Genomic DNA, 24,821 nt, shown 5'->3' with positions numbered 1-24,821 from the left:
GATTTCCTGAAGTTTCTGGCTTAGAAAAAATGGCCCATTTATGGGTGAAGTAAAGCAGAACAGCATGAGACCTCACCATTAGCATTGTGACGTTTAAAAACTGGCTTCTCATCTGGACAGCACCCGTTCTTCACCTAGCTGAGCACAGCTCTTACAGGGCTCCAAGAGTTGGGCACTGCTCTCTGGCTGGTGGGGAGATAGGGCCTGGGGACCTTCTGGGGCAGGGCCTTTGCTCGGGGTGAAGCAGCCCAGGTGCTTGAGGGCTGAGACGCAGCCAGGGGCCTTGCTGCTTGTGGGTGTGCTTTTGGTTTCCGTTGGTGTGGTAGGGACAGTGTCTAGAAATATCCAGAGCTGTGCAGATTTGAGGCCTGCTCCAAGTTAATTCTGGAAAGACTGAATGAAGGAAGTGAAATGTGAAAGGAAGCTTGTAAAGCATTGTGGTTGTAAAACAGCAGAGACTTGAACAGACTTTGAAGTCTCACCGGCTTAGAAGGGGGCCCGCGTCAAGTGGCCTGATCTGCCCGTGTGGTTTGCATCGTGTTCTGCTCCCACCTGATACCTCGGCCTTAGCACTCCCAGGATCAGCAAAATCTACTTTTAGACTGAAAATCATCACCACCTGTGAAGTTTCTAATGTCGCTTCTGAGTGACAGAGCACTCTGCCAATTGCCGTGCTGGATGGCTTGCTAACGTGGCAAAATTCTGTGCTTCTTGAGCCCCCAAAGTGCATCGCAAATGCTCCTACACCCTGTTGAGCTACATTATTATAGGCATCAGGGTAATTGAGTTCATTTCTCTCATTATAAGAAAAAATGCAGATCTGTGGCCAACATTAAAATAAGTAAACATGCCATTGAGAATTGATAGCTCTGTGTTCTCTTGGAGATTTCTGGTTGATTTTTCTCACGTACCCCCACATCCTTAGCAGAGTAGATACAGCAAGTCCGTGTATGTGCATATGAGCACATTTTTGCGTTATATCCATATGTCCATGTATATTCCATAAATGATTATGAAGTACTGTATAAGTTGTAACTAAATTTGAAACAGAATAAATGTATGAAGCAACAAGATTCATTCTTCAACTAATGGGCTAATTTATAAATTTGCTGTGAAACACATTTTATGTCATTTCGTGGATTTCGTGGCATTGAGTGGACTTGTGAACCTATAGGCTGTAGACCCTAAGCAGAACCAAAAAAACTTCTAAGAGACATGTGCAAATTTGAATAAATTCTTCCCGTCCATGATTGCTGAGGCCTGAGATCGAACAGTTGATAGGTCGGTGCTGTAGTTCAGGCCTCAGTCTGATCAAAGATTGATCAATCAAAGATTGATCACCTTTGCGTTTTCTTCTGCTGGCATTCAGTTTTAACCTGTGCACGCGGCAACAGTTTCTGGTGTAGTAATTGCTTGATGTTAATGGATTAAAAATATTTCCCCCTAATATATCAAAAAATTTCGGAGATACATTCATAGAGAATGGTAAGTTTAGAAAAGGTTTTATGCTAAGGTGCTAATGGATGGTACTAATGTCAGGAATATTAAGCACCTATATTTCAATTCAGTATTTCTGTGGAAAATGAAATGTATTAAATGTGCAGATTATGCGATGTTTATTGAAATATAAAATTGGGTTGTTTTATATTCTAGGTACTGTGGTAGGCATTGGGTAGGCATGAACAGCAAGGGCCGTTAGGAAATGTAGACATCTCTCAAGTTTTAAATTGGTCATTGCAGAAATAACGATGTTTTGTAAGGTCTTGCTGCCATTAAATTTTTGGTCATTAAAAAATGTTACATATAGATGCCAGGAAATATTTATTTTAAAGCCCTTACCAATGTTAGGTGTATTATGTATGCATAAGTGAAATATTTTCCTGTAAAGAAAAATGTCGTTTTCTGCTTAGCATTACTACTTTGCAGTTAAGTGAGAGAAATGGCACCACAAAATGGTCCAGAAAGAGGAAGCTCGAGTTTGAGTGGCAGCAAAATATTGTGGGTTTCAAAGGTCAGGCCGGTGTAGGAGGCTCTGGTGTTGCCACTCAGGAGCATGCGGAACGCTGTGATAGCCGGGGCTGATGCAGCTGAAAATATCTGCAGCCCTGGAAGCTTGCGAGCTTCAGAAGGTCATCGTGGCGTCCCAGTAGGAGCACCGATTCACAGGCAAGGTCGAACTGGACAGCGGGGGGAGAGAGGGCCGAACCCCGTGGTTGCAGCAGCCGGGCCTTCTCTTTGGTGATGGCCGTCTTCCCTGAGGTGTCTGTAGAGCTCGCCTTGACAGGTGAATTCTGAGTTCTCTTTTCTCTCCCGGAAGTTTAGGTGTTTTACCTCCAGCTTTGTCCCGGTAGCTTTAGCATTACTTCCGAGTGCCGCCACCCCATCGGGAAGGGTGGGGAGTCGGCCTCCCAGCACTGACGGGCCCCTGGGAGCCACTGTGACAAAGGTCCCTCAGAAGGAGGAGGCGAGGCCAGCGCCGGAGGTGGACTGAGCTTGGGTCTCGCGGCTCCCCGCAGCTGGAGAGACCTCGGGAGGAGAAAGATGCCTCTTACTCCACCCAAGTTCTTGGTGCCCCGCAGGCATACCGAGTCTCTCCCGGACCTTAGGTGCGGAGCTGGGTTTCCAACTCTGCCCTCCGATGCGAATCCCTGAGGACGTGAAGGCTGGATTCCTCAGCTGGTCTCCAGGCCTCGGAGCCAGCCTCCTCTCCTGCCCGCACGCTGCGTGTAGATGCGCAGAGCGCAGCCCCTGTGCTCACTCAGGCCTTCCCCTGCCTGCCTGCCTCTGTGGCCGCCTTTCCCCAGCCTGGACTGCCTTCCCTTCTTGTCGCTCAGCGGGGGAAAGTCACTGTCTGGGGTCGGCTGCTGCTCCCTGGTACAGCACTTGCCTAGGATGTAGGTTCCACCGCCAGCACTGAAAAACCCATTTCTCCAGGTCACCCTAGGGGTGCCTGCCACCTCCATGCCGACCTCTCTGCGACCCCACCGGTGTACCCCAGTTGTCCAGGCTACACAGGGAGGGTGGTCGATCCAGTTAACACAACCAGTGCACATACCTCGTCTCACCTGCGTACTGCTCTCGGCGTTAATGCTTATTTCATGTATGTGTGGAATGTATTTGATTTTCTTTTGGGAAAATACTGCTCTAAGAGGAGGGGAAAAGAACTGGAGGAACAGCATCTGCACGCTTTGTCCCAGGAGAGATTTGGGGACACTGGAACCGGAATTGTAATTTTTTAGCTTGTTTGCACTTTGGGTTTTCATTTTCTGAACCCCTGTACCATTGACCATTTCTCGGGGCCACAGGTGGCTCGGAACAGGAGTAGGTGTAGCACCTACAGAAAGGAAGTGTCCCTTGGGCCCCGGCGGGCGCTGCGCTCTCCGGCACGTCCTCTGTGGTTTAAACAGCTTCCAGTGTTGGAGGCGGTCACGCCACTCCTCCTGCAGCCGTGTCATGGTGGCCGCGTGGTCCGCCGGCTCACAGCTCCCTGGCCTGGAGGTCCTGAGCTCTCCCAGCAGCACCTGGGAGCTGCAGGCCTTAGAGTGGGGTGCTTTCTGCTCTAGTGCTCAGGTCCCCTGAGGGAAGCGCCGTCCCGGGCAGATGCAGGCCCTCAGGCCTCTTCCTCAGCAGCAGCCCTGCAGTCTGCAGCTGGGTCAGAACCCGGACCTGTGAGGAAAAGCTGGTAGCTGCGGTGTTGCATTTCCCCGTCCCCAAGGGTGCCTGTTGATGCCTAGCGGCTGCCCCTGGGTCACAGGGACAGCATGTCCTTCCCTCTGCTCATGAAGGGGACCGTCTCATCTCCCTGAGAATCCACACCCGAAGGCTGCCCTGCACTTACCCACCTCATGCCCAGCAGTGCGCAGGAGACAGTCGGGCCCACCCGCGTGCCCCAGGGCACACCCTCTCGCTCTGATTTTGGCATCTCTTGTATTTATAGTGCTTGTCATTTCCACAGCCTTGGATATGGAACTGCGGTCGTGAAGGTAGTTTTCTGCCTAGAACCCTCCAGACCTGCTCTTGAGTCCTGGCTCTCCCATTTCATTAGCTAAGGGGTCTTAGTGAGTCAGTCTCTTCACCAGGCGGTTGATTAGTTCACGGATGATCTGTCATTGTCTCCGAGACTTGTGAAAAACAAAGTATTAGGATGGAAAGAAGCTACAGATCAGTCTGTAAGGTATTATTTGCTGTGTTGAACAGCAGTGGAATGTATGGGTTGTGGAGAAGAAGTTCTGTGCCCGGCTGTCCCAGGAGAACTCAGAATTCAGGGACCAGAGGATGCCCTTGCAGGAGAGGCCTGGACACCAGAGCGCAGACCGAGCTCACCTTTCCTATTTAGTGCTGGGGATTGAACCCAGGGACCCTTTACCACAGAGCTACGTTCCCAGCCCCTTTTAGTTTTTGTTCTGAGATTGCTGAGGCTGGCCTTGAACTTGCAGCCCTCTTGCCTCAGCCTCCCAAGTAGCTGGGATTACAGATGAGTGCCACTGCACCTGGCTCCAAGCTAATTTTTCAAAAGTTAATCTCTTTAAAGATTAGTACTTAACAAAAAAAGCATGCATTCTTAGTTTTATCCAAAAGAAAATGATTCTTATTGCAAGAAGATTACAGAATTATCCAAGTCTTTTTTCTTCCTACTAACTGGAACGTAGAGGGTTTACTTGAATTTAAATAAAGGACTGGGTTTTTTTTTCTACATAAAGGAAGGGATTCTACCAATTTCACATACACACAAACACACACATACATTAATTCTTATGCATTAAATTTTATTTTTCAGATTATCCATAAGTTTATTTGATCATATTTTAGTGATTAAATAGATGTCTTAATTGTTTCTAATTTTTTTGTGAAATGATTTTACTATTATAAGTCAATGTTGTTATTTTTTGGTGGTACCGGGATTGAACCCAGGGACTTGTATGCTAGACAGCTGCTCTACCACTGAGCTATACCCCCAGCCCTTATATTATTATTCTTATAAATAGCTAAGGAGCCTACACATCGCTGTCTGAAGCATTTCTCTTATGTGTATGTATAATAGGTATTTGATTCTGAAATGATTGGAAAATCTGGAGAGTCCGGGATCACTACACAAATGTTCTTCTGATTTGTCTGTGTGTTTGTTTAGATGTACTAAACGTTTAATCCTAAACGATGTTTAGGATTTTTTTTTTTTTACCAAGCTGGTTGCTTTTGCAATCTAATTCGTAGGGCACCCTTAGGCCTGGCTCAAGTGGATGCTCTGAGACATAAGGGGTGCAGATTGTGAGCGTGAGGCCAAGGGGCATGCGTGACTTCGTAGTGAGTATTGGCAGAACTTTCCAGAACATTTTACAGGTGTACTAGTTTTCCAAAGTAGTTAGAGTATGATCAAAGTGTATGCCACTAAATATTTAAGCAAGCCATCTTTGCAAGGAAGAAAGTCTGTTTTTTTGAGGAAATGATGGGTCAGAAGGCTGTAAGCCGTCAGGTGTGAGAGTAATGTCCCGCTCTGGTTGACGGGGATTGTTGGAGTTGCACGGGGTGAAGAATGACCTCTGGAGTCTGGTAAAAGCCTGAGGTCCGGGTCTCGCGCCTCCGGTGTCTGGTGTCCTTAGTGGCCAGCCCTAAGCGTTGGGCCTCTTGTGGAGCACCAGCCTCCCCGAAGGTCAGCCTAGCCATTGACAGCGGACTGGCAGTGGCTGGAGCTTGCTGGCAGCTGCGTGGGTGAATTCGGATGGCATGGCAGCCGCTCTCTGGCTGTGAGAGCTCAGAATGCAGAGGGACGGCCAGGGGCCTTAGTCATTGTCTCGTTGGAAGGGTGTGGTTGGCTCTCCTGTGTCACAGCCCTTCTGGGATGCACAGACCCCGTTGCCTTTGAAAGAATTAGGAAGAGGGCCAGTTTTGGCTTTTTTTTTTTTTTTTTTTTTTTTACTATTTAGCAAAGGAAACAAATCCCAAGCGGTCCTATTATTTGGTTCAATGTGTGTCTTCTTTTGTAAAGTAGAAAATCCTAAGAGTAAAATCTTTGATCCCATCTCCTGAGACACATGACTTTATTTATACTCTGACGACATGGTGAATCACTTTGTCAAAATGAGAATAAAACCCCTGGAAATGCCCACATCCTGCCATCCAGCCATTTCAAGTCTTTTAAAAACTGGCTTTCAGATACTTCTGTATCCTGGGAGCTGTTACTCACTCACCGGAGAGAGAGGTTCGGAGGGAGCAGAGTTGGGAGGGAGGGACTCTGCCGTCTAACAGGCTCAGGGGGGTCAGACGAGAGGACCGGGCAGGGTCTGGGTTCTTTTAATTGGAGGTGCATGCGGCTTCGGGAAGGACCCAGCGCACGTGGGTAAAGGGGTGCCTCTGGATGCCCAGCCTTGGGAAGTCACCCCGTGGGAAGGTATGTCTGGGCACCGTGAGCCTTGTAGAGTTCTCTTGCACCTTAGCAAGTTTGATAATAACTTACATTTGTAGCGGCTGTCAGAAACCATTTCCTGTAGTCAGTTAGAATCTAGAGGAGGGGTCACGAGCTGTTTTCTTGCATTTGAAGAAGCAGTGTGTTGGAAGCATTCCTTTAGTCATGTGACAGTGCCAGCAGAGGTCTCCCAAACAGAGCATGCCCACAGGCACTTGGAACTCACACATTGTGTTTTTATTAATATGAAAATAACAGTAAGCTGTGGATTGTCCATTTTGATGCTCTCAACCCCAAAATTTATTCAGACTTCCAGCTTCTGTTTTTTGGCAAGTAATTATAGAATACAAATGCTGTGATTGTTTTAGCAACCAAAGGCTTTACTCTGAAATAACAGGAGTTTGAAAACAGGTTACAAATGTTTCCATTGATTAGCTGCCTTATATGAACAAATAGTTGAAAAGATCTTGCAAAATACTGACAGGCTTTAAGTTTCATTTATAAGAAAAAAAAGGCACATCATACTTTTTTGCATGTTCCTACAAGAGAAATTTACAGCGTAGATTTGAAGATGGTGTCTTTTCAAATTACAGCCTAGATTTAAAAAAACAAAAGCATTTTATTATTCATTGCTGGTGAGAGCATTTAAGTAAATATGTTCTTGAAAGAAGTTTGTTGTTCTAATTCAGAGTTAATAAATGAATGTACTTTAGGTTCTAAGAGTTATACTATTAAAAGCACTTAAATATAAACAGTTTTATATATGCAAATGCAGAATTGCCTAAAATCGTAAAAAAATCTAAGTTAAATAAATGGATATATAGTATAATATCCCAGCAGCTAGGGAGCCTGAGGCAGGAGGATCTTGAGTTCAAAGCCAGGCTCAGCAAAAGCAAGGTGCTAAGCAACTCAGTGAGACCCCGTCTCTAAATAAATACAAAATAGGACTGGGGAGGTGGCTCAGTGGTTGAGTGCCCCTGAGGTCAATCCCTGGCACCCCCCCAAAAAAAAAATTACATTTATCTGTTTCCGTTGACATGGAACGATCATTAGAGTGTTTTATATTTATACTTATACTGTAGAATAACAACATGGCTTGTTGTTATTAAACATTCCAGGCCTGGTGAAGCATGGGAGTTAATGTGGAGCCTCCCCCGAAGACTATGAAAGGTGTACAAAGCGAAAGAAATCTGAGCTCAGGGCATGCCTGACTCCTCAAGACCAGGGAAATGCACCTGAGACCGAGTCACTGTCAGGGAAGCTTGTGTGAATTTGGGATTTTTTTAAAAAGAAAAACTCAAGTTAAGCTGATAATTTAATATTTTGTATTTTGGAAGGAAGTCTGTTGATATTGGCATACTATGGCGAGTGTGTTTGAAAGTCTTTTAGATCAGACTTACAAGTCAGTAGAAATGCCATTTCTACAAACACATTTCTAAGACTGAACTGCAGCACCTGTATGGCTGTGTGTTTGTAAACTTTGGAATAAGAAATCCATTAGTGAAATAAAGGAGGGTTTTACTTATTATATGGGAATGAGGGAACGTTTGTGTATTGTGTTGGATCATGAGAAGTCTACTAAGTCATCTTTAAGGATGCATGCAAGTATTTCCACACTACGTTCATTCATAAAGGGATTTAGTCATTACGGTTATTTTAGACCCTTTCATTTAATGATAAATATTTTTATGCTTTTCTCATAGTGATTAATAATTAAGCAATTTATTTTGAGTAATCTTCAATAGAAAGAAACTAGTAAATTCTCAATCAAGTTTACTATGTTAGGTTTTAAATCAGACATTTGGAAATTCAAGATCTATTTGTTAGGATCAAGTTTTTGTACTCAGATTTAATTTTTAGTATTGAGAGCAGTTGCAGTAGAAGGTCTGTAAAGTATAGCAACAACTTTAGTCGGATCCTAATAGAGATAACTTTCTAGTTTGGGTGGATTTTAAAAATCATACCTGCCATTTCTTCATATGTTTATTTTATTATTTGTTCATTTTGGTACTAGGAATTGAACCCAGGGGTGCTTTACCTCTGAGCTATATCCCCAGCCCTTTAAATTTTTTAAAAATACTTTTTGGTTATAGATGAATACAATATTTTTACTTATTTATTATTGTGAGGTGCTGAGGATCAAACCCAGTGCCTCACACGTTCAAGGCAAGCACTCTCCCACTGAGCTACAGCCCAGCCCCTAAAATTTTTTAAATTTTTATTTGGAGTAGGGTCTAGCTAAGTTCCCCAGGTGAGACCACCCTTAAACCTGTGCTCCTCCTGCCTCAGCCTCCAGGTAGCTGAGAGTGTGGGTGTGTGCCACTGCACCCGGGAGACTTCCTACTCGTCTCTGTTGACTCAGTCTGCGCAGTGAAAGCGGGGCAGGTTATGGTGGTGAAGCTCTTCCCACCATGGGGTCTGGGAACGACGCCGTCTTGGAAGGAAGGCTGTAGTAGCGGGCAGAGCGGCAGGAGGGGAGCAGGTGCCACTGTCCGCGTGCGATGGGGAGTCTTTGCTCAGTTCTGGTCGAGCACCTCTCTGGTTACTCCGGAGCTGTGGTGGTATTGCTCGGGAAACCTCAGGGACTCTGCTGCCACATTCTAAGATGTCACCAGCTCCAGTGGGAAGCTGGGTGACGTTGTTCAGCAGACAGAGATGTGTATGGTAAAAGCAAGGATGGCAAGGGAGGCAGTGCACCTGGGCGAGCTGCAGAGTCCCAGCCCACGGTGGGGCGGGCCCTGTGGGGACAACAGGACGCTGGTGAGGATGCTCCATTCGGCCATTCCTGGCTTGTTGGGCTCATTTCACACCGAGGGATTCCAGCTGGTTCTTTGTATCATTCTTCCTGAAAATTGGAAGGATGGGGACATCTGACTTCTGGGATTTGGCTCTTGAGCCCCCAACAACTTTTTTAACTCTGGGTTAGTCTGTGCTTTGATTTCTGTTTTTCATTTTGAAATATTGCATGTTTGGGAAGATCAGCTGTGATTACCTGAGGCGAACAAGCTGCCATCTCTGTGTAGCGTAGAGAGTAACCCAGACCCCAGGGAGCAGGCTTCTCCTGAAGAGCCGAGAGTAGTGGCCCTGTGCTGTCCTCGCTTCTTGGCGTGGACTGGAGGGCCGTGCTGAACATGGCACCTGAACGTCATCGGAAGAATGCAGACGTTCTCTTCTTTTGCCAGAAATAAAGACTGGTTCTGTCCGAAATTTGCAGATAATTTTTTAAACGTCTCAAATTTGCAAAGCCACACAAAACTGTTTTGAATTATTCTGTGGATCAGAAAATCTACTTTCAACTCCACAACCCAGGAGGTATTTAAATGTGGTTCTATTTTAACTTCACTGCCTCCTGCTCCTTCGAGGGAGCGCCTTCCAGCACTGGCTTTGCTTAGTTACCAAGGTGGCATCCCCGACTCATTAAGCTGTGCCCAGACGCTGTAGCTCTTAGGCAGTGCTTATATCCAGTCTTCAGTATCCCAAGCACAACCTCCACTCCCGTCCCAAAGGGGAGTGGTTTGCTTCCTCTGGGTGAGATGCCCCAGTGCTCAGCAGCCGCTGTGCTCAGCGCTCCTGTGCTGCTGTTGTGGTAAGGGGACCAACCTGCCATGTTTGGCCTGAAAGGACTGGAATGACGAGTAAATGGAGTTGACTGAGGGATCCAGCCTTGCTCAGAGAGGCCGCCCGCTCTTGGAACTGGAGTCCCACCCCCTTTCCCTGCTGTGGCGTGGTGGGTCCCCAGGGTGCTCACATTGGGCTGTCTGTGCCCCCTCAGCGTCCTGCAGGGCGCATCGCTGGCTGTCGCCGCGACTCTCCACGAGTGCCGTGACTCTCCTTTCTCTTTTACTTCACCTCGATCTCTTCTCGGGTTTTCCACCATCGCGGCCATCCCATGGTCTTAGATCTGTGCTAAAGAAGGACACGTCCGTGACTTCTCAGTGGGACGCTTGCCCTTGGTTCTCCACACAGTGTGCTCGTAGGCTATTTCTCGCAGCTGTGAGCTCTGGGTTTGGTCAGTGGGGTACAGAGGGCTTGTTGGAGGTGTCCAAAGGTTTGACTCTCGCTGCCAGACTGTTAAATTCCCCAGCAATCTCTTTGTGATTGTTTGGGGAAGTTTATTATAATGTATTGAAGTACAGGTCATAAATTTACTTGTTAATAAAGATCTTTAAAGTAGCAATATTTCCTTTAATAATTATTAAAAATAAGACCTGGGCTGTAGCTCTGGGTTCGATCCTCAGCACCACATAAAAAAATAAAGATATTGTGTTCATCTACAACTAAAATAATATATTTTAAAAAACCCTTTCTTAGGGAACATGTGTTTGTAAGAATTGTCACAATCTGGATATTACCCACACATTTTTGAACATCATCTATATCTGTGGAACAAAAACTTGTTACTAGTTGAAGGAATGTTTTGAGAATTCAATATTGGCCTAAATTCTGTGAAATCTTAATCTACTAAAAGAGTTAAATACTGATTTCAAGTCTTCCCTGAAGTTCTACTCTGGAATAAAGAGAAAGGAATACAAGATAATAATCTGATATCAGCAGTTTAGTCAGATCAGCTCATAGGATATAATCTGAATTTCATATGCAAAGTGCCCTACATCAAGGGCTGGTGCCCATAACCTGGGGTCACCAGAGTGGCCACCATCTCACTGCTCAGTGTCTGTGCTGACTAATGCTAGGTATTGTGATTCTCACCTATACTTAGATCCCTTTTACAGTTAAGCAGTATATGATGAACTTACAAGTACATGTCTATAATACTTTCAATAGCACATTTTGAAATTAATAGAATTCTGCTGCTGAAAATAAAAGTAACCAAAACACTGATCTGTAAGCATTTTAATAACTAAATATGCCTTGTGCTGAGGGGCAGCCTCCAGTAGCCTGTTGCTGGCAGAAAGGAAAAATTATGAGCTCTGGAAAGTAGTTTTGTCCTTGTGTTTAGATAGAACCACCAGGGCAGCCGTGCAGCTCTCTAGAGTTATGGCTCTTTCCTCACGTTGTTTGGACCCCATGGATCATGATGGGAAGTTTCCTGGGAACTGGGAACACCTCCTTAGGTTCACGTTTATTCCTGTTGACATGAGCAAACTTCATCGACCAAACATGTTAAAGGTCTTAGGTTCTCGGATCTGGGGACGGGGTTATTGGGCAGTTCACCCTGATGTCAGGGGGTTGGGAGGACGCAGAGGGAGGCCCAGGCTCTGAATGTAACAATGCTTAGCATAGCAGGCCAGCCTTCAGGCATGGTGGTATCCAGCAGCTTCAGCAAGGGGAAGGGATTGGTCACATTGCAGGGACTGCAGGAAGCCACAGGACAATGGAAGGCAGCTCAGCCCCTGGGGAGGAGAGGCTGCGAGGGGCAGAGCTGGGGTAGTGTCCCCTCGTGCAGAGGGTGCCAAGCGGCCTGGGAGGGTCTGAGAAGGCGTGCTCAGCTCCTTCTGGTGTGGGCCTTGCAAAGCAGTGAAGTGGGGGTGAGGAAGTCAGACGAGGTGAGGGCAAGGAGGAGAAGGGCACCGCAGAACCTGGGCAGGGAGGCCAGGAGCTTCGGGGGCCCAGGCTGTGAGCCCGGGGGCTCCCAAGGGACGAGGACAGTGTCCCGAGAAGCAGCCCGCAGGGTGGACATTGGTGGAAGCTTCCTGCGCGGGAGGCGGAGAAGCAGGGGCGGTGTCGGGTCAGGTCAGCAGCAGGCCGGAGAGGACCGACTCCTTGCCCGGGGCTGCTGTCCATCTTGCAGCCTCTGCCGTGTGAGCTCATTGGCCGAGGACAGTGACATACGCACCGAGAGGCCTTGGGAGCGAAGAGGTTTAGAGCAGTGGCCCTTTGGAAGAGAGAGGGGACTGTCCGAGGCCGGGGAGGACCCTGGGTGGCGAAGGTCCGAGGGACCGCGGAACCCGACAGCTTAGAGGCTGCGTCTGTGTTTTAAGAGTGCGTGTTATTGCCTGTGTGTCCCTTTGTGTGTTTATGCCTGCAGGTGGCCGTGGTCCTGCTGTAGTAACTGGTCACTAGTCCGCAGGTCCCTGAGTAATGCCAAATGCAGAGCAAAGACTCAGGAAGGCAGACACAGCTTAGGGCTTTAGGCTGGAGCTAGCTCGGGTTTGATAGAAGCATTACCACCTGAAAACATTTATGATAACAAACTTATTTCTTGACCGCTTGGATGAGTTGGTTCCTGTGTCCCTCTCAAAAGTCTTAGTTGAGGGAAAGAGGAAATACTGGGGAATGATATTGGCTAAATTATATTATTATATTTGTGTGTGTACAAATATTTAACAGTGATCCAACCATTATGTACAACCATAATGCACCAATAAAAATATGGGAAAAGAAAAAAAAATGTTTTAATCTTGCTATAGTGTTTTCCAAAGCGTTTTGGGAGGTAGGTTTAAATATTTTTTTGAAGTTATTGTTAAGAGCAAAAGTATTAATCTTAAAAGAAAAAAATGAGGTTTAGTAGATATTCTTATTTCTAATATATATTCATATTCTATCTATTCTAATTCCCCAAATCATACATGTACAAAATACCAGTATACCATTTTGGCCCACGAAGTACCCCTTTGGAATGTGAGATTTAGTTTTTAAAGCTTGATTTTCTTCATTAGGAACCTCGAACAGGAAAAAAATAATGAGTACTTTAATCTCCCTGACTGTAAGATTTTCTGAAAGTTTTTCGTCCTGACTGAAATAGAAAGTAAGTTGCCAGGCATCAGCGCCCTGCCCCGGGAGTGGTCTTTGGAGCCCGGGGCACAGAGCCGGGGCACAGGCCCGGCAGCTCCCGGGCCCTGGACTGGCGCTCGGGCCGGCTGCCCGGTGGATTGCTCTCCCAATATTTAATGTTTCTGCGATGGAATCACTTTCTCCCCTGAGTTGACTTGGGATTTGCCAGACGCACTGACAACACTGTGCTCCTTATTTTCGCCACATGACCTCAGCCTCTGCTTTAAAAATGTTGGAATAAAGGGTGCTTTTGTTCCCATCTCCCTCCTGTGATAGATTGACGAAGTGTCTGCGGGCTGAATGGAATAGTTTTACAGTAGGGGGCTGCTGGCCGTGCAGGGCTGGCCTGGGCTGGGAGGAAGTGAATCCGATAGGTCAGGAGAACGTACCATCTGTAAACACCCCTTTCCTTTTTTATTCACGTGTCAGGACAGCAGGAGCGGGCTGCTCGCGTCCCTGCGCAGAGCCCGGAGCAGCCGGGGAGCGAGCTGCAGTTTTTAAACCCTGCCTTTTAATCCCCGGGCCTGATCTCCCAGTGCTCGGGCTGGTGTTGGGAGCTGTTTTGAAACTAACATGGTTTAGTCCACTAACTGCATGTTGGGTAAATTCAAAACCCACATGCTCGTCCTCTTGCAGTGGAATAAGTCACATCTGATGGACATTTTCTGTGCTTATAGCATAGTAATGAACGTCTGACAGGCGCGACCTTTCATAAGACAACCCACACTATTGGCTTTCTGCCCAGAATATTGCTGCAACACTCTCTGTGATTGGTTATCTCTCTATCATGCATTGCTTCACAAGGGGAAACGGCCCCTTTTTTTAATAAATCTACGATGGCTGGCTGCAATATGCCTCACTGTAAGTATCTGTGTGAGTGTGGCTGTGTGGGAGAGAGGCAGAGTTTGGAAATGACTTAGTCTGGCGTCCCATGGGAGGCTGTGAGACCTCGGACAGCAGTGAAGTGCTACTTAGTAAATCTTGACCTGTCTCTTTTTTCTACAGGTTGGTACTAAGAAGTGCCTTTCCTGACGTCTCTGCTGCTTGGAACCGCTTCTAGAGCAGCCTCTGCTTTTGCCTTGCTTGCTGCCAGCTAGACTGTGACGACAGCACGTCCACCCTCCACCTCTAGCCCAGACACCCCCATTTCTACTTCTAATCAAGAGAAAGGCTCTAAGTATCTGGCATTGCCCTAGGCTGCTTTAGTTTTAAAAGAAAAGTTTGCTGAAAAAGTAAGATATCTTCTGCCAGGAAATCAAGGAGGAAAACAAAATCATTTTCTCGATTTTGCTCTAAACTGCTGCATCTGTCTATGCCAAACTAATCAATACCGATTGCACCACCAACTCCATTGCAAATTCAGCTGCGAGGAGATTCCCTTTCAGACAACTTTGCTGAAAGCAGCTTGGAAATTCAAAGGGTCTGCCACGTTTTCATGCTTGCATTTTGGGCTCCAAATTGGCACTGGGAAGGGGTTACTGAGAGCACAAGGCTGATTCCAGGCCCGACTTTTAAACGTTTATCTACTTACAATCCTAGTATTTCTCTGAAAACCAAAACCTCTTTGAATTAGCAGTTTCGTGCTGTGAATTTCTAGTGGGAGATCTTTTCCTTGATATTGACAACACAGTTTTCCATGTACTTTTAAAGCAGGGAGTGGGGGAAATATTTTGGAGGGGAAATTTTCATCATCATTTTACAGTTTTATCAGTTGGAATTTTTTTTTTTGGGGGGGGGGTTGTTGCTTTTTTTTTTTTTTTTTTTTCTTTTTTTTTCCTTTTTCCGGGGGGGTCGGGTTTGTTGGTTTCACTGAAAAAAATTAACTACCTGTAAAATCTAAACATGGCTGTTAGTGTCACACCAATTCGGGACACAAAATGGCTAACACTGGAAGTATGTAGAGAGTTTCAAAGAGGGACTTGCTCACGTCCAGACACGGAGTGTAAATTCGCACATCCTTCGAAAAGCTGCCAAGTTGAGAATGGACGCGTAATCGCCTGCTTTGATTCATTGAAAGTGAGTAAACATTCTGTTATTTTAAGGATATGCAATAATTGAATACAGTGCTCTGACTTTGGAATCGTGCATAGTCCTGTGGTGTGTTCTTATGATGATGTTGGGCTGGGGGACTGTATTAGATGTGATAGCGCCAGACAGGTCTGCTGAGAGCAGATTGGAAATTCCATGTCAAAGGGTCTGCCACGTTTTTGTGCCAAACTTTGTCTGGCCAATTCTGTTGTAAATAACTTTTTTTTTTTTTTTTTAAATTGGTCCTTTAGCTCCATGACTTTTCCTGGGGCAGAAAGTGTTGACGTATGTTTTACTTCCTAGTGGCAGCGTTAGTGTCTGTTCTGGAATGGTAAATGTGCAGGTGTGTGCTTCGCATATGCATGCCTTGTACGTGTGAGACCCTGGTCATAGCTGAAGGAAGGTGATTTGCTGTGTTGGCACAGGAGCTGCCTGTGGTCAAAGAACGTTTGATTTTTAAATCAGTTAATTGTAGATAGACATTTTATACTTTTTTTTTTTTTTTACTATTTTGAAAATTTAGATTGTCTTTTTATTTTCTGGGCATATTATTTTAAGGGCAGAAGCCATGTGTTGTGTGGAGAATATAACTAGAAGTGAGATCCAGAACTTTTGTACAGTACCTTGTTTGTGGCACAAGCTTTGTTGAATACGAATTTCATAGATAAGTACAATTATTCATTGGATTTTTTTTCAGCCTCAAAAATTCTAGTTTGAAGGAACTTAGCAGTTGATTTTGTATTAGATCCTGATTAATTTTTCTTTGTAACAGTCTCAACCAGAAATGTTAACAGTTAGCTTTTGTGGGCCCTCTAATACTAAGAGATTTACTTACGCGTTTCTTGACATTCAAAAATGTCATTGGATTTGCAATCCAGGTATCATATTTGAAAACGTGTCTCATAAAAGGTAGCCTACATGTCTTTATTTTGACATGCAAGATCAAGACTAGAAATGTGTTCTTGGTTCTCTCAACCTGTTTGATCAAATTGTTTTTGAATGCCAACATTGGTTAATTCATTAAACATTTGAGGAGGGGATCACGATCATATCTACTTACATACAGTCTCAAAGATCCATCTTGCCTTCTAAAAAACACATAGTGCTTTAATACTACTTTTTCAAACCATGTCAGAGTGAGTTATGAGTTAGCTCTTTCAGTCAACTGCTTCTTGATCCGCTTTGGGCTGCTTACTCTGCTGAAGTTTTTGCCAGCGATTCCAAGGCTGTCATCTTCAGAGCAGGATGACATTGAGACGTTCACGACCACAGAAATATCTCGAGATGTTAGATTGTTCTTAACGTCATAACCCTGGGATCAATAAGCAGAGGTTGTAAATTACTCTCGGGCCTTCCCCCTTTCCTTTGACAGGCGTTGACGAAGGGCACACCGGTTGTACCTTGTGAACACGTATTCCTAAACTGGTGCTGACCGCTTTCAGGTGTCAGTAGAGATGAGGTCCCATAAAGCGAGGTCCAGAGGGCTAATTGCTCCTCTCAGTAACCAGCTGTGTCCATAAGTGACCCTGTTTTGACCCAATTACTAGTAAATCCAGTTTTTAATCCTATAGAGGGTTGATGGTGCCTTCGTAGCTGCAAAGTAAAGGACATTAAATTTGGCTGTGACGTTGAGTGGTTTCACAGAAGACCTGCCTCTACAGCGTCTGGAAACATCCTGAAACATTGATATTCAGTTGCTATTTTTCCATCTGAAAATATTTTTGTAGTTGCTGCTCACTTGTGGCCACAGAACAGTTCCCCTTTGAGCTGAGCAGCAGCATTGCTCAATGACAGGCTGTGTGGCCGACAGGATCCAACTGCCACATCAGGGCTCTGTTAACTGACAGGCAGTTTCAAGATTTTAAGTTTATTTATGACATGAATTCACTGTAGCAGCTAATCAACATAAACTTTGTCCTTTTTCTTTGTCTAAGAGAAACTGAAATTTATGGTGTCTAAAACGTGGTGAAATATTTTGGGTCTGAGTAAAAGGAGACAAATAAACATGAATTTATTTATGGTGGAGCTTTGTAATCGGGACGAGAGCTCCTTAAATGTTCATGACATAACTACATTAAGAATGAATTAGAACAATTTTAGATTTGCAGTGAAGTGTTCATGCCTGAAAGTCCATGTCTTGTATATATGTTATAACTGATACTGGTGTGATTTTTTTTTTTTTTTTTTTTTTTAATACTGTGTTGGAAAGCCTACCTTTTAGATGGTAGCCTCCCTGTCTTCAGTTTTGGGGCTAAAATATATCAAAAACATATTTTAAAACAGTTCAAGTTTAAACTGTGTGACTCATGTTTGAAGTTCTGAGATTTGGGAGCCTGATGCGGATTCTGTGCCAATAACCGCTAGATGGCTTGCATTGTCTCAGTGAACAGAAGGAATTCAGAAAGCTCGTAATAGCCTGACTTCTTCTGCAAAATGTGTTCTGTGTGTTCCTGCAACCCGTAGTCCAGCCTCTTCGAGTTCTTGAGCCACGAGATGGAGGTGGCCTGTGTAATCCGCTATTTTTAGAAAGTTAGGAAAGCAAACCAAATACTCTCTGAGAGGACCCTGTGAAATGGCTGTCCCCTTCAGCTGTGCCGTTTCAGGCTTTGGCCGGAATCCTGGCTGACTTACATCCACGGCAGACCTTCTCCTTAGGAGAGGAGAATTCGTTTCATTAAAAAAAACACAAGTCAAACAGAACAAGAAGGTATTTATTTATCCAAAAGAAGTCAGTTGGCATGTTACTCAAGATGATAGGAAGAAAGTTAGCTAATGGTATTTCAGATGCATTCTGGTACATTTAAGTTGCAAAAAAACATCAGATTGGATATACTATGGAGAAAATGTAGAAATCTGTAACAATAAATGTGTTACTAAGTAAAACAGCTATACGCGGTGATGAGGAATATACATATACATATATATACATGTATAGATATATGTGGTGTAGCAGAATAATATGAGCAAAAGTTGTAATGAGTCGAGTATTCAAATTAGTATTTAATTACTTAAATTCTCTCCATTAATTTTACTTTTACATTTGGTGTTTTATTTCACAGTACTTAGAGTATATTCCATCTGAGGCTGGACATGTTTACTTTCTGTAGGTTTGGGTGTTTTAGTGACTTCAGAAATCTAGGACATTTGGCATATGTATTATTTTATGCTGATGAGGACTTGTCCTGCTCAAGGCCCATGAAAGCAGTACCAGGAGAAAGAATCAGGAGTAAAACTGCCAGTTTCACTAGCCTCCTTAGAATGGCATTATATATCAGAAATAGTGTTTTAGATAATACCTGATTATGAGCCGCCTATTTTCTACAGTCATGACCTTTCAAACTTAGGGAGTATATAGAAAGAGAACCTACAGGATATTTATGAATGTGATACTGAATTATTTATATTCTTGAAAATTAAGCTTTTATTATGTGATCAGCAGATACAGACTTGTTGATTGAATTCTTCTCTTTCAAATCTTCATTCACTTTTCAGGTGCTGGGAGTGAGGGACAATAAACCTTTATGTTTTAATTATCTGTCTTCAAAAAAATCTAGCAAAACTAATCTCCCCTTGAAACTTTAGTAACTCTTCTCTTACCAAACTAAAGTTTCCTCTAAGATAATTTTTCATTTTGCTGTTACACATGTCCACATATAAGCGTGCCTGCCTGCCTGCCTGTCCCCTGGTGAGGTGGGCCTCCACACAGCAGAGATCAGGTACCAGTGCAGTGGCCTGGGATCCCAGCACCACGTGCTGAGTCTGGAAGTCTGGCTCTGGGAGCTCACAGGCAGGGGAAGCTTCTCTCTGCTGTCACCTGTGGACCGTGTGGCAGAGCTACAGGTGAGGAAGTGGTCCCAAAGGTGTCCTCGGTCAGCCTTTGGGGTCGCTTCCGTTCTCGCACAGGGTTCTTCCACCCAGAGATGCCCTGTCACAGCCGTTTATGAGCCACCAATGTGGTCTTTTCATCACATGAGTAGAACAAGTTTAACCAGTGACCCTGACAAAAGGGAGCTCCAGACACAACACCCACTTTCGAATTAAAACGTGACTCCAGCAGTTGCCTAATTGGATGGCTGTTACTGAGGGTGTTCATTTGCTCGTCTTCCCGGGGGCTGCTCCAGGTGATATTGAAGCTCTTCTTGGGGCTACCTGCAGCCCTGCAGGCACGCTGCACCGTGCCTCCAGGGGCGAGTTGACATGGTGGCCCCTTGTGCCTGTGTCTGTGGAGAAGAGCTCACCAGAAGGCCTGGCGGGCCCGTGCTGCTCCGGGCACAGGTGGCCCCCCGCCCCCTGCAGAACCCTCCCACCTCTAAAGAACCCCATGCACAGCCGAGGACCTTCCTAGCCAGGTCCTCAGCAGCTGCAGGCCTGTGTTCACTGGCTGTTGGTGTTCCTATAGTTAGAAGGGTTTTGAGGAAAGATTTCTAAGTGATTGGGTAGTTTTAAAATTGGCAGAAAGACAAACTCCAGACGGGTTTGGAATGGCATTGCCAGACCCCCGGTTCTGCCTCCTCCTGGAGGTTCTGGTTCATTGCTTCTGCTTTGCATATTCTCCTTAAACCTTGCTTCTGTTTGGGGTGCCAGGTGCGCCCAAGGCCGCGCAGGACTTGAGCAGTTAGGCTTGGGGTTAGTGGTGCTGCACACATCTAGAGCTGCTAGGGGTTCTCTTCCCGTGGAGGAGCTAGAACAATCCATGGAGGAGCTAGAGCAGTCCATGGAGGAGCTAGAGCAGTCCATGGAAGAGCTAGAGCAGTCCATGGAAGAGCTCAGAGCAGTCCACGGAAGAGCTAGAACAGTCCATGGAGGAGCTAGAGCAGTCCATGGAAGAGCTAGAGCAGGCCATGGAAGAGCTAGAACAGTCCATGGAAGAGCTAGAACAGTCCATGGAGGAGCTAGAACAGTCCATGGAGGAGCTAGAGCAGTCCATGGAAGAGCTAGAGCAGTCCATGGAAGAGCTAGAGCAGTACATGGAGGAGCTAGAGCAGTCCATGGAAGAGCTAGAGCAGTCCATGGAAGAGCTAGAGAAGTCCATGGAGGAGCTGGAGCAGTCCATGGAGGAGCTACAGCAGTCCATGGAGGAGCTAGAGCAGTCCATGGAAGAGCTAGAGCAGTCCATGGAAGAGCTCGAACAGTCCATGGAAGAGCTAGAGCAGTCCATGGAGGAGCTAGAACAGTCCATGGAGGAGCTAGAACAGTCCATGGAGGAGCTAGAGCAGTCCATGGAAGAGCTCAGTGCAGTCCATGGAAGAGCTCAGAGCAGTCCATGGAAGAGCTAGAGCAGTCCATGGAAGAGCTAGAACAGTCCATGGAGGAGCTAGAGCAGTCCATGGAAGAGCTAGAACAGTCCATGGAAGAGCTAGAACAGTCCATGGAGGAGCTAGAGCAGTCCATGGAGGAGCTAGAGCAGTCCATGGAAGAGCTAGAGCAGTCCATGGAGGAGCTAGAGCAGTCCATGGAGGAGCTAGAGCAGTCCATGGAGGAGCTAGAGCAGTCCATGGAGGAGCTCTGAGCAGTCCATGGAAGAGCTCCGAGCAGTCCCTGGAAGAGCTCAGAGCAGTCCATGGAAAAGCTCAGAGCAATCCATGGAGGAGCTAGAGCAGTCCATGGAGGAGCTGGAGCAGTCCATGGAGGAGCTAGAGCAGTCCATGGAAGAGCTCCGAGCAGTCCATGGAAGAGCTCCGAGCAGTCCATGGAAGAGTTAGAACAGTCCCTGGAAGAGTTAGAACAGTCCATGGAAGAACTCAGAGCAGTCATGGAAGAGCTCCCAGCAGACCCATGGAAGAGCTAGAGCAGTCCATGGAAGAGCTCAGAGCAGTCCCATGGAAGAGTTCAGAGCAGTTCCATGGAGGAACTAGAGCAGTCCCATGAAAGAGCTTCCAGGAGTCCATGGAAGAGCTCAGAGCAGTCTCATGGAGGAGCTCAGAGCAGTCCATGGAAGAGCTAGAACAGTCCATGGAGGAGCTAGAGCAGTCCATGGAGGAGCTAGCGCAGTCCATGGAAGAGCTAGAGCAGTCCATGGAGGAGCTAGAACAGTCCATGGAGGAGCTAGAACAGTCCATGGAGGAGCTAGAACAGTCCATGGAGGAGCTAGAGCAGTCCATGGAAGAGCTAGAGCAGTCCATGGAGGAGCTAGAACAGTCCATGGAGGAGCTAGAGCAATCCATGGAAGAGCTAGAGCAGTCCATGGAAGAGCTCAGAGCAGTCCATGGAAGAGCTCAGAGCAGTCCATGGAGGAGCTAGAGCAGTCCATGGAGGAGCTAGAGCAGTCCATGGAAGAGCGAGAGCAGTCCATGGAAGAGCTCCGAGCAGTCCATGGAAGAGCTTCAAGCAGTCCATGGAAGAGCTCCAAGCAGTCCATGGAAGAGCTAGAGCAGTCCATGGAGGAGCTAGAGCAGTCCATGAAGGAGCTAGAGCAGTCCATGGAAGAGCTCCGAGCAGTCCCTGGAAGAGCTCAGAGCAGTCCATGGAAGAGCTCAGAGCAGTCCATAGAGGAGCTAGAGCAGTCCATGGAGGAGCTAGAGCAGTCCATGGAAGAGCTCCGAGCAGTCCATGGAAGAGCTCAGAGCAGTCCCATGGAGGAGCTAGAGCAGTCATGGAAGAGCTCAGAGCAGTCATGGAAGAGCTCAGAGCAGTCATGGAAGAGCTCAGAGCAGTCATGGAAGAGCTCAGAGCAGTCATGGAAGAGCTCAGAGCAATCCCTGGAAGAGCTCAGAGCAATCCCTGGAAGAGCTCAGAGCAGTCATGGAAGAGCTCAGAGCAGTCCCATGGAAGAGCTCAGAGCAGTCCCTGGAAGAGCTCAGAGCAGTCATGGAAGAGCTCAGAGCAGTCCCATGGAAGAGCTAGAGCAGTCCATGGAAGAGCTAGAACAGTCTATGGAAGAGCTCAGAGCAGTTCCTGGAAGAGCTCAGAGCAGTCATGGAAGAGCTCAGAGCAGTCCCATGGAAGAGCTCAGAGCAGTCCATGGACGAGCTCAGAGCAGTCCCATGGAAGAGCTAGAGCAGTCATGGAAGAGCTCAGAGCAGTCCATGGAGGAGCTCAGAGCAGTGCATGGAAGAGCTCAGAGCAGTCCCATGGAAGAGCTAGAGCAGTCATGGAAGAGCTCAGAGCAGTCCATGGAAGAGCTCAGAGCAGTCCCATGGAAGAGCTAGAGCAATCATGGAAGAGCTCAGAGCAGTCCCATGGAGGAGCTCAGAGCAGTCATGGAAGAGCTCAGAGCAGTCCCTGGAAGAGCTCAGAGCAGTCCCTGGAAGAGCTCAGAGCAGTCCCATGGAGGAGCTCCCAGCAGTCCATGGAAGAGCTCGGAGCAGTCCATGGCAGGCTCCTGCCAGAGGTTCTGTGTAGGGAGAAGCGTGGCTCTGGTGGCACGTCCGGTTGGAGGTGAGCCCTGAGTGTTTCTGGGACCCGGCATAGGGACCTTGTCAGGAAGGGATCCTGTCATTTCCCTTGCCCAAGAGGATCGTGGCCCAGCATGGTGCTCCATTACCTTACACATGAACAGTGTCCCTGCCTTCCCACAGGTGTAGATAAAGCTGCTTATTTTCTTACAAAAAGATCCTATTGGGGAAAATTTGAGACTTTTTAAAAAAAATTCTTTAAAGAAATGTTTTGTGTTTTTAGATAGAACAATTTCCCATGTTGACAGGTAGTTAAAAAATGAAGTAGAAATCGCTAACTAAATGGATGACCTTTGACGTAGCACTGCTGCATGATTAGCGTGCAGAAGACTTAGTAAAACCAGCTGGGGTCCTTGGTAGACATACTTGGTTGTTTGAAGTATGAGGTTATTAGGGTAGTAATTTATGAATTTCACCGTCAGTGAGATTAATGATAGCCAGGACTTCTTATTTGAATACTTGGGATACAATAAACTACTATTGAATTTGTCCAAATATTATATTTTTATACAACTGTCATCAAATGTACATTTACATATAGCATTGTCCTTATTCCTCTGACACAGTTTTTAAAGATTTTCACTCTGAGATAAAATTTCATTTCTTGTTTTCTGGTTTTTTTTGTTGTTGTTGTTGATACTAGGGACTGAGCTCAGGGCTGCTCAACCACTGAGCCACATATCCAGCCCTAGTTTGTATTTCATTTAGAGATAGGGTCTCACTGAATTGCTTAGCACCTCGCCTTTGCTGAGGCTGGCTTTGAACTTGAGATCCTCCTGCCTCAGCCTCCTGAGTCACAGGATTACAGGCCTGCGTGGCCATTTCTTGTTTTCTATGGCACAAGAGTTGGTGTTTTGAAAGTCACCGACTCTTATTGAACTATCCAGCTCCCATATCCCTTATGACTTGATTGAAAGGCTGTCCCCTAGATGTCTTTGGACCTTGTCCATCTCGAACTTCTGTTTTGCGTTGTCTGAGATTTCCGCAGCTTCCTCGCTGTCCAGTCTCAGAACTGTTGGTTGTGAGTACTCTTTCTTTTCCTCTGCAGGGTCACACAGCATTGATTCAGATATGTTGCTTGTAAGGCATTAGATGCAGCATTGAGTAAGAGAGATACTCCCCCTTCCCCAGCACTGGGCATAAACAATGTGGGGCTTATAGTTCAGTTGTTGTCCTGCCCTGTTTGGTGACTCCGTCATCATGAGAACTCAGGTTCCTTCGTTCCACAGGTAGGCTTGCTTCAAAACTGTAAGATGGCTGCTGCAGCCCAGCCATTTTATCCTTGTTCTAGAAAACAGAACAGGAAAGGGCAAGAGGGACCTCAGCCCAGTCCAGTCAGGATCCCTTTCACAAAGGTCCTCTGAGCTTCACAGGCAGGGGTTTGTTCTGGTCTCTCACTGGCTGATTTTGGCAAAAAGCTTGCAGGGAGCAGTGGTCTCTTAACAACTACCTTCATTAAAATGAGGCCTCTGGAAGGGCAGGTGAAAGGGGTGTTTGGGGGTCAGTCAGTGGGGTAAGAGTTAGAGATGTTTTTCCACGGAAAGCTTCTAGAATCAAACAGATCTGCAGGAAAGCAGCTGGGCATGGCAGTGGTTGAAGGGAGGCCTCTTCTCAAGAGAACCTTGAGTCTTGTCATGGCGGCAAGCCTGCCTTCACTTCCCGCCTGTCCTGGCTGCAGATCCATTCAACCTGGTGTGTCGCAGCTGGATAGATTTTTACTTTCATAAAAAATAGAAGGACTTTGTGTTAGTTTCCTGTGCAGGGCCTCCTTGTAAATTTAGTTACACATTTGCAACTTGAGTATAACAGGCACGCCTACCATAAACATGACTGTGTGATGCAAGGTTCTGTGCTTACTGTGGTTTCTATTTCTACTTCTTCCAGAAAACGTTCTTCTTTATTTCTTCTATATAGAATAAAATAATAAAATGACTTGATATTTACTGAAAGACGGCTGCGTGTGGGCACCGTGCCCAGTGCTCTTGGCTGATGGCGATCCTCGGTCTGCGTGGTGGTCCTCCCACGGACACTGCTCCCATTTTATGGACGGGCAGCGGGAACTGCAGGGAAGCTGGGGGGGCCGGTTCCCCCAGTCAGACGGGAACTGGAAGCCACAGCTTGTGCCTTCCGTCCTCCCTGCGAAGCGCTGCTTTAAACGTCTGGAGCCGTAGTCTAAGGAGCCACAAAAATCACATGGCTTGCTTAGGAGCAAAAATGAATATTCAGGGCAGGTTTGCAGCCCAGGACCTCAAGCATCCGTGCCTAGA

General features: G+C 46.3%; 1 protein-coding gene and 1 long non-coding RNA gene across 21 annotated transcripts in view; both read left to right on the top strand.

The window, feature by feature from the left end:
* The window catches only part of MBNL1 (muscleblind like splicing regulator 1), a 218,705-nt gene that overhangs the window by 35,125 nt on the left and 158,759 nt on the right, over positions 1-24,821 (top strand). For 4 of the 20 annotated variants that reach the window (XM_079100947.1, XM_079100956.1, XM_079100945.1 and 1 more), the window contains exon 1: positions 14,901-15,148. The exons of 11 other annotated variants lie outside the window; for them this stretch is intronic. In XM_079100947.1, coding sequence (XP_078957073.1) covers positions 14,975-15,148 — 174 coding nt within the window. In that variant the 5' untranslated portion in view covers positions 14,901-14,974. Of the gene's footprint in view, positions 1-14,898; positions 15,149-24,821 lie in introns of those variants that run through there. 5 more of the 20 variants (XM_079100943.1, XM_079100952.1, XM_079100938.1 and 2 more) reach the window with 3 other exon arrangements.
* LOC306637979 lies at positions 20,912-22,359 on the top strand. Its single transcript, XR_013757328.1, has 4 exons — positions 20,912-20,997; positions 21,897-21,942; positions 22,071-22,116; positions 22,311-22,359. It is a non-coding gene; the product is annotated as an uncharacterized lncRNA (long non-coding RNA).

Source organism: Sciurus vulgaris (genome assembly GCF_902686455.1).
Source record: "Sciurus vulgaris genome assembly, chromosome: 10".
Lineage (NCBI taxonomy): Eukaryota > Metazoa > Chordata > Mammalia > Rodentia > Sciuridae > Sciurus > Sciurus vulgaris.
This window is presented reverse-complemented; position numbering and strand designations above follow the sequence as displayed.